The following is a 9928-nucleotide window of genomic DNA, read 5'->3' as shown; positions in this document are numbered from 1 at the left end:
CTGTTCATACTGGCATCAGAATATCACATCTGTTCTAACAAGATCTTAATGGATCCTGACCGATCCCCAGGATATATAAAGCATCTGTCAGGTTCACGCTGGCCATCAAACAGCAACAGAAACCTGAAAAAAGCCCTACAAAGAAGAGGGGGTTAATGGTTTTCACAGCACTGCATCCAGGGGTGGACATACCATATGCACAACCTATTCCTCCTATTAGATCACATAAGAGATAACCGCTCTAGATTTTCTGGAGAGCCATGAAAGATGTGGTCTGTGGCTGGTAGGTTCAAAAACAAGGGGCCCGTATGCTGTTCTTGCACAGGGGCCCCCTGTTGTTGGTTTCCGCCCCTGCTGTATACTATACATTCTGTTTTCTATTCTGTTACTACTATTATACCTAATAAACCATAAAAAGCTGCATGTTAATTCACATGGCTTTGGTGGAATTATAAGCATTTTTTTTTAACATTTTTGGAAATGCTGCATTAGAAAACCAGATCTCCGATGCAGCATGTAAAAAGTTTTTTCTTTCGCTTATTTGTGTTGTTTCAATGAAAAAAATTACAACAAAAGTTCCTATCAGGTTCAAAATGTTAATGGATTTACCTGAATTATCACAGAGTAACATATCAGCTCTCCATCTGTACAGAAAATATAGTTTATAGTCTTGATTTATGGAACAGTGCCCCTAGTGGAGCGTGATCAATCCTGCACCCAGCAGATAAATAATTGAATGACTTAAAAATTATATATATTTAGATTAAATTCCATTCCAACTTAAAGGTGATATAATTGTTTTTGCTTTTAACAGATGAAACATCTGCAGAGAAAACTTTCCCTTTGTCATTTCCAGATCTAGACCAACAACTTCAGGTAACAATGACTGATACTTTCTATAGAGATTTTTGCTATTGCTAAGGGACAGTAATAAAAATAGAGAGCGATGCGGCAAAGTAGCAAAAAAGTGAATAATGGTATGTCATTAGAAAGCATTACCATAAAAGAAGGAAATACTTTGAATGTCCGCATCCTCTAGTCATCTTTTTTACTGTCAAATGGTTAAAGGGTTATATCCTTGTTTGCAAACATTTTTATTGCTTCTGAAAACAAAACATAAAGCAAATTTGCTCTCAGTCTTGATAAAAAAATCTACCGTTTTATGTATACAGCTCCTATGCAGGACTATGTTAACAGACAACAAACAAACCCAGCATAGTCTGATCTTGCAGCCACATGGACATCCAACTTCATTGCAGATTTGCAGTGTGGAAATTCATATAGAAAATACCAGACCCTTCCTCTTGAGTCCAGGTCTGAGGGGCTATAGTAACAAGCGACACAAAAAATACAACCCCAACCCCAATATAACCTCACTGACTCCTATGAGCTTATGAGTCTGCTGTATTCATGAAGAGAGCGCTGCTTTTGGCTTCCTCCCTCTTTAGTGACACCTGCTGTATACAGCCTTATACAGGGGCACCGCTCCCTTCATGAATATAACAGACCCATCAGCTAGAGTCCATTGTGTTATTTATATAAGGTTATAAGACAAGCGGCACAATAGTTTTTGTGCCGTTTGTCACAGAAGCCGGCTGGGTCTAGACTTAAAGTGGTTGGCAGGGTTACAAAAACATGGCTGCTTTCTTGCAAAAACAGCACCACACCTGTCCACAGGTTGTGTATGGTATTGCAGCTCAACCCTATTTACTTCTATGGAGTTGTGGGGCAATACAAGACACAACCAATTGGACAGGTGTGGTGCTGTTTCTGGAAGAAAGCAGCCATGTTTTTGTAATCTTGGACAATCCCTTTAAGAAATTTTTGTAAAAGTAAGAAATGTGGAATTTATTTAAACCAGTGGGTAAGACATTTGAGCAGAGGAAGTAGGAGTGGACACTTAGAAGAAAAGGTTCCATACAGGGCGACTTTAATATTTACTGCCCTACATTCATGTATTGACGTTCTTTACCGATGTTGATCTTCAGCCTCTTCCACCATGTAACACGTCCAAGGAGTCCATGCAGGTGTTCAAGCAGCATTGTAAAATCTCTGAGGAATACCACCAAGTGAAGAGGGAGATTACACTGCTGGAGGAACGGAAGTAAGTTCTCCGCATAGGGTAAGCCAAAATGTACTAAATGTATTTTATCATGATCAAATCTATAGAAGGAAACTGCTCCAATGACAATCGATAGTGCTCATCAAACGTTCTTCTGACATTGATAGACTACAGAGACTTTTCAGAAGATGCTATCGGTGAGGGACCAGGAGGTTGGACTACCCACACATTCCCAAACTTCTACGTCTGGGGAGCTCTGAAAAGCATCTCAACCCCTTCAGAGCTAATTGAAGCACAATGTCAAATACTACACCATTAATAGTAGAAGAGGTCATTGGTGGAGGTCTGTAGGATTAGCCCACGACCAATTTCCCCCAAAAAATGTCCAAACTCCTTTAGAAGTTATTAAAGCTTTAGGTCACTAGACATTTTAACAAAAAAGTTGTGTTAATACACACACTGAGGTCACATCGGTGGTGGTCTGAGGACTGGAGCCAACATCCAAAAACTGTCAGCACAAGAAAAACGGCCATAACTATTCCAGTCTGATCAGATTTTTTTCTGATCAGAAGTCCCCCGAAGTTCTCCATGTCAAACCTCGGACTTCCGGCGTCTGCGCAGTTCAATAAAAATGAAAGGAGCGCTGGTCACGCATGTGCACAAGCGCGACCAGTGCACAATTCATTTCTATGGAGCTGCCGACAGACCCCGGAAGTCCGAGGTTTGACATGGAGAACTTCGGGGGAGTTTCGGTCCCCTGTTCTCCTTATCGCTGGGCGTCCCAGCGATCAAACATGTATTCCCTATCCTGTGGATAGGGGATGCATGTCTTTTGTAGGAACAACCCCTTCAGTGGCGTCGCGCTGTAGCAGCCATAGCGGCTACTAGCGGAGCCTCCGGCCATGGGAGGGGGGCCGTGCCTGCGTGTGGCACGGGCCCCCTCATGCTGAGGGGCCCGTAGCAGCCGCTACGGCTACTACAGCGGTAGTTACGCCACTGAGGTGACTCACCTATGGTGCGACACAATAAGGATAAACAGGGTGCGCTGGTTTGATTGGATACCCACAAGTAATCATAAAAAACTGCATTATAGAAAATAAGCGTTACTCATACACTATAAAGGACAATGTTAATTATCAAAAATATCAACTATAGAAGATTGAAATGCAAATTATATATACCCTTGGCGATGTCTTTATGGTATATATCTAACTATCGAAATTTTGTGGCAAGGATACCTCAAAATAGGGCACGATTTTGACTGTACTAATACCTTAAAACATATATCATAGGCTGTGCCTATATATAATAACCTTATATATATGATAAAAAATAAAGATAAATAAGTTACAAAAAAAAATAAAAAAATTAATAAAAATGAAAATGTAAATAATATGAATGTGATGTTCTGTGTAAGCAATGATCCTGTACGGCAGTATCCGTATTATGAACTCATAGTCACCTCATGTGCTGCCGTATCATGCCTCTGTACGGCCCCTTATTATAGAGGGATTCTCCAATGCTTCTAGTGGAGAATCCCCCTCCAACTCATACTGTAGCTCATAGGTTTCCAAATCCCCAAGTTACGTTGACGGAAACTTCATTAAGTTCACTGGAGATATTAAGGGGACCCTCCGATTCCAGTACAAAAATTATAAATGTGACGGGGTATATGGAGTTATGTTACCTGGTGCCCTAGAGTTGCGCCCCTCTGCTGTGGATCCACTGCTTTGGGGTCCCCTCTATATTGTCCCAAAATGGCCACAATGCCTCACAAACTGAGTCTAAGAAACTCCCTTTGTTCTCGGATTGGCCAGAACTGCTCACGTGAGCAGCTCTGACCAATCCGAGAACAGTGGGAGTGTCTCAGACTCATAGTTTAAGAAGCACTGCAGCCATGTGGGGACAACACAGAGGGGACCACAAAGCAGCGGATCCACGACAGAGGGGCGCAACTGTACGGCACCAGGTAGTATATCTCCATATACTGCGTCATACATAGCATTTTGTCACAGAGCTGTGGGGTCGCTTTAAGTAAAGAGGAGGTATTTTTGAATATAAAAAGTTTTGTCTGTATTCTGGCCACTTTTTTTAAAGTCTTTTTTTCTCATTATTTTTCAGAAAAGAGTTAATGGCCAGGCTGGATCGGTTTGAGAAGGAAAACTCAGATGCCGCTCACTTAGCGCAAGCCTATGAGGACCTCAGTAAAGAGAATCAGAGCCTTAGCCTGGCTCACTCCCGATGTAAAGAGCAGTTAGAAAAACTGAGGATACAGTACCAGAAACGGCAGGGTTCATCCTAACAGTGAAACGGCAAATGACAAGCAACAACCCCGTACAAAGTGATCGACACATCAGCACTTTTAATTTACACATTTGTTAGAATGTTGTGATAATTGATATCACGTTTCCAAAGTGATTTATAGGTGACTTGTAAGCCATGATGGTGCATCTTAAAGGGAAACTGTCACCAGAACAAGATTTATTATGTTAGGATGTGAGATATCCTAATAATGCTAAATTAAAGGGCACTATTGGGCCTACTAATGAGTCTGCCAAAGTGCCCCTCAGGGGCCGGATTATCCATTATTATTTATGTTCCTCCTACTTTAAGCATACTCAGCCATTCAGCAGAGCTGGCAGAGGTCACATGACAAACTACTCTGCAGCCCTGACTCATTAGAGACCGGAAAAGCCTTGTTTCTAGCTTTTTTTTTCATGATCTGCCCACATTAAGTTGGCACCCACTAGTTTGGCTTCGATAGGGCACCCTGCAAATTTCCTAAAGGGAAACTGTCCTGGCGACAGAATCCCTTTAATAACGATGTGCAAATGTGTAAAACCAGAGGAACCTTTCAGACCTGAGAGTAATTTTTTTTCCCCTTTATTCTTAGTAATGTTCCAAAGTAATGACCATATCAATAAACCAGGTTTTGTTTTTGTTAGAATGGTCCCCTGGCAAATAAGCTGATCACAGGATCTCCCATTGCTAGGACCTCCGGTGATCAACTGTAATGGGTGGAGGATTCTGGCAGCAATGATCATTTTCCCTGCAGCGCCACCACAGGGGAAATAAAGAATTGCACATTTCCTATTGTTACTGGTCCCCCAGAGCAAATGATGCTCTTTGTATTTTTTTTTGCTATAGAAAGGTGATCAGAGCATTATGTCGGAAGGATGTTCATATTGTAACTAAACATTACTGCAAAAGCCGGGTTGTGATGGATTTTATACATTTGCATTTTGTTGATAAATTATATCTTAATCTAATGGGGAAGTGTATCTAACCTATAAGTTTTATGTTTTGTAAATATAATTGATGTTTCCATTTGTTAAGATGACCCTGTTGAAAATGACAAGCACAACAGCTTTTGCAGTACTGACACCTACAGGTTGTCAGTAGGCATTACATAACCTGCCATAACAACCATAAATAAACCTTTATCGAGATCCATTTTCTTAACAAATAAATTGCCAATGGTACTTATATTTTACTTATAGACAACAAATAAAAAAAAATAAAAAAAGTAAAATAAATATATATATATATATTTTTTTTTAAAGGGGTCACCATTAGTGTAGCTATAGAAGATGGAAAGGTAGCAATCACACAGAGGACTCTTTTGTGCAGAGGCCCCTCTGCCACGTAAGACACTACCACTGTAATAAATGGCACAGGGTACGGAGGGCTCTGTTACAAATTTTGCATTGAAGCCAAGAAGCCACCAGTTATGTGTCTGGTTGGACATGAAGAAAAATATCATAAATAGAGGTCAGGTAGCTGGGGCTCCGACAGTCTTCTGAGTGAAGGGATCCTGGTACTCCGCACAGAATGGCATCTTATGGCTCTATACGGCACCTTGCTTGAATTTCTATAGCTAAACACAGCCAAGCATAGAAACCGATTTATATAAATGGAGTGTAGCTATAGGTGGTGTGGAGGTAGCAGTCATACCCAGGCCCTGTTGCCTGAGGGTACCTCTACCACATAAGAAGATACCAGTAACATAAATAGCACATGGTAGATGGGAGTACCCAGGTACAGATTTTGCATTGAGACCCAGAAGCTTCAAGATACGCCTGGTTGCACATACATGGCCTTTTCCCTGTTTCCCTATTTTGATGTGATACCTCAAAAAGTAACAAAACTAGAGAACGCCTTTAAGGAAATTACACCTTTAATAGGGAAGGGTCATAAACTCTCATCAGATTCAATTGAGATGATGAATTATTACATCAAAAATTGTTTTTTTTTAGTACATACGACCCCTGTTCTTTTTTGAACATAACTTTGATATTGTTCAATGTCCTTTTCCTTAGTTATTTGCCTCCGTCTGTCCACATTCTATTATGGCGGGCTACATATGGCCTCATATGTGTAGGATATGTTTGCTGCAAACATTGTATATGTCTTCTTTACAGTCTGCCTGTCACTTGATTATTTGGCCAACCATTTTGGAAGCTAAACCAATGTTCTATTCATATCCAGATCAGTTGTGACAGCTATTCTGTAAGATGAACAATGGTGTATAAAGAAGGGAAGGAGCCACTGGGCACCCCTCCTGGTGCTAGATCATGCCACCACATCCCGGATCAGGAGGGCATGGAACTTGTTCATCCCTCCCTTCCATACTTGCAGCTGAAGATGGCGACATGACCCTCAGGACGCTTCCCCGATCCCTTGTTTGCCAATATTGTCTGTGGAAAGAAGGAGCCCTATGCACATTCGCATCACTAATAAGAATATGGTGCCGACCTAAGATGAGGTCCCCCATCCATGTACCTCCTAGTAACTCAAGTGGCTGCTTTAGATGCCAAACCATTATTTAGAGCAACATATCACACCCATGCTCCAATGGTATCTAGAGAAATGATAGCACGTCCTCCCATATAAAGTTAGGTCCAGAATTATTTGGACAGTGACACAAGTTTTGGTATTTTAGCTGTTTACCAAAACATATTGAATATGCAGTTATATAATCAATATGGGCTTAAAGTGCAGAGTCTCAGCTTTACTTTGAGGGCAATCACATCCTAATTAGAGCAAGAGTTTAGGAATTACAGCTCTTTAATATGTAGCTGCTTCTTTTTCAAGGGACCAAAGGTAATTGGACAATTATCTAAAAAGCTATTTAATGGGCTGCATGGGCTATTCCCTCGTTAATCCATCATCAATTAAGCAGGTAAAAGGTCTGGAGTTGGTTACACGTGTGGTATTTGCATTTTGAAGCTGTTGCTGTGAATCCACAACATGAGGTCAAAGGAGCTCTCAATGCAAGTGAAACAGACCACCGTTAGGCTGAAAAAAATGAAGAAATCTATCAGAGAAAAAGCACAAATGTTAGGAGTGGCCAAATCAACAGTTTGGTACACTCTTGAAAAAAAAAAAACAGCGCACTCGTGAAATCCAAATGGCATGGATGTCCACGAAAGACAACAGTGGTGGATGATCACAGAATCCTTTCCATAGTGAAGAAAAACCCCTTCACAACATCTGCCCACGTGAAGAACACTCTCCTGGAAGTAGGTGCATCAGTATCTAAGTCTACCATAAAGAGAAGACTTCATGAGAGTAAATACAGAGGGTTCACCACAAGGTGCAAATCATTAATCAGCCTCAAAAATAGAAAGGCCGGATTAGACTTTACCAAACAACATCTAAAGAAGCTGCACAGTTCTGGAACAGCATGAAACTAAGATCAACCTGGACCAGAATGATGGGAGGAAGAGAGTATGGAGAAGGCTTGGAACGGATCAGGATCCAAAGCCACCACATTCTCTGTAAAACATGGTGGAGGCAGTGTCATGGCATGGTGAAGGCAGTGTGATGGCATGGTGGGGTCAGTGTGATGGCATGGGCATGCATGGCTGCCAAAGGCACCGGGTCACTAGTGTTTATTGATGATGTGACAATTTCTGCTCAGATTCATCCAAATGCAGCAGGTTGACTGGACGTCGCTTCACAGAACAGATGGACAATGACCCAAAGCATACTGCGAAAGCAACCCAGGAGTTTATAAGGCAAAGAAGTGGAATATTCTGCAATGGCCGAGTGACCAGATCTCAACCCGATCGAACATTTTACTTGCTTAAGGCAGAAAGAGCCAGAAACAAGCAACAATTGAAGAAGCCGCAGTAAAGGCCGGGCAAACCTCACAAAGGAGGACACCCAGCGTTTGGTGATGTCCATGGGTTCCAGTTTTCAGGCCGTCATTGCCTGCAAAGGATTCTCTACAAAGTATTAAAAAAAAACATTTTATTTATGGTAATGTTAATTTGTCCAATTACTTTTGAGCCCCTGAAATGAGGCGGCTGTTTAGAAAAATGGTTGCAATTCCTAAACGTTTCACAGGATATTTTTGTTCAACCCCTTGAATTAAACCTGAAAGTCTAAACTTCAATTGCATCTCAGTTGTTTCATTTCAAATCCAATGTGGTGGCAGCAGAGCCCAAATCATGAAGATTGTGTCACTGCCCAAATAATTCTGGACCTAACTGTATAGGATATTAGAATTTGTACACCAAACCTATAGGTAGACAATTGGATAGGTGACATGTGGGTAGGTGATCCATCAATGAACTTTCCTTGTCACTGAACGCCCACTGACATGAAGTTTACTGAGGACACCTCAGTCATTAAATATGTAAGAATATGTACACCATGGAAACCAACTTTTTATTGCTTCCATGCAAAATAAAGCAACTTTCTAAATAGTCTTGATTAAAAAAATTCTACAGTATTGTCTACAGCGTTTATGCACACCTATGTGTCTCCGTGGTTACAAACAACAGTCAAACCCTGTGGAGTCTAGTTCTATAGTCGTATGCCCTTTTATCTGTCCCCTGCTTCTTCCTCCTCACATACAGGGGCATAATTACAGTGTGCTGGGCCCCATGCCACACTTTTGAATGGTGACCCCCCCAAACATGGACCCCTCCAGATCAGACCTCTATATCAGACATTAAAATAAAGAACTCACCACTCCTCTCTCCTCCTGTCTTCAGGGCCGGGCACACATCAGGCCCTGGCACACAAGGTCCGTGCTGCGGCACATGTAAGGTACTGACGCCGGGCAGCATCATGTCGTTATATTCGACGCTGCATACAATTTCCTGACGCTGCCTGGCATCAGAACCTTGTATGCACCACGCCACACACTTTGGGCCTGATGTAGCAGGGGGCTTGTGGGCATGGAAGTTGGTGCATTGAGGGATGGGGATAGTTTCCATCTGGATCCGCGTCCATGCCTACAGGCCCCCTGCTACAACAGGCCCCGGCGCACAAGCGCCACGACACATACTAGGTCCTGGTACGTTCCCTTCTGGTCACTGTCGTAAACTTTGCGATGGTGATTGTTATGCAACTGCTCACATATGTTCCGAAGCTTAGCAAGAAGGAGGGGACAGATGAAAGGGGCCAGGCCTGCAGTAACAAACTTCACACGGAGCCGGCCTTATGGTGGATAGTGCCCTGTGCGGTATCTTCTGTTAGTACCACCTCTCCCGTATAGGGTGCTTTGTCACACAGTGTACAAACATTGTATAAACTCCATACAATATGATGCCAAAATCAGAGTGGCATATGTTGGCCAAGTACCACAATACTGTGACCAAATAATAGCTCCAAACATTATCTAATTATAGTGATATACAAGTTATATTAGGATTCGTGGTGGTCACAAGCACCCCTGAGCCTCCTCCTAAACAGGAGCAGGTTATGCTCCCTGTGCGACCGTACAGGTCGCATTCCCCTACAGCCGGTGCTGTAGGGGTAGGATATTTTTAATCAAGTATATTTAAAAAGTTTAAATTTTTCATTTTTTATGCATTGGAGCAATGAAAAATAATGGACATAGTGCAATAGAAT

General features: G+C 41.9%; 1 protein-coding gene across 1 annotated transcript; it reads left to right on the top strand.

The window, feature by feature from the left end:
* Positions 1 to 817: 817 nt before the first annotated feature.
* MAP3K7CL (MAP3K7 C-terminal like) lies at positions 818 to 5504 on the top strand. The gene is made up of 3 exons (XM_075850955.1): positions 818 to 876; positions 1989 to 2104; positions 4184 to 5504. The coding sequence occupies exons 2-3, from the start codon at positions 2022 to 2024 to the stop codon at positions 4362 to 4364; spliced, it is 264 nt and encodes an 87-aa protein (XP_075707070.1). The 5' UTR covers positions 818 to 876; positions 1989 to 2021; the 3' UTR covers positions 4365 to 5504.
* The last annotated feature ends 4424 nt before the right edge of the window (positions 5505 to 9928 follow it).

The sequence above is a fragment of the Rhinoderma darwinii genome, chromosome 2 (genome assembly GCF_050947455.1).
Source record: "Rhinoderma darwinii isolate aRhiDar2 chromosome 2, aRhiDar2.hap1, whole genome shotgun sequence".
Taxonomy (NCBI): Eukaryota; Metazoa; Chordata; class Amphibia; order Anura; family Rhinodermatidae; genus Rhinoderma; species Rhinoderma darwinii.
This window is presented reverse-complemented; position numbering and strand designations above follow the sequence as displayed.

What these genes read in the sequence shown, in the direction of transcription:
- MAP3K7CL (XM_075850955.1), top strand. Translation starts at nt 2,022, where the DNA reads ATGCAGGTGTTCAAGCAGCATTGTAAAATCTCTGAGGAATACCACCAA. An exon ending in ACACTGCTGGAGGAACGGAA is followed by an intron (nt 2,105 to 4,183) that starts GTAAGTTCTCCG and finishes ATTATTTTTCAG; the next exon opens with AAAAGAGTTAATGGCCAGGC.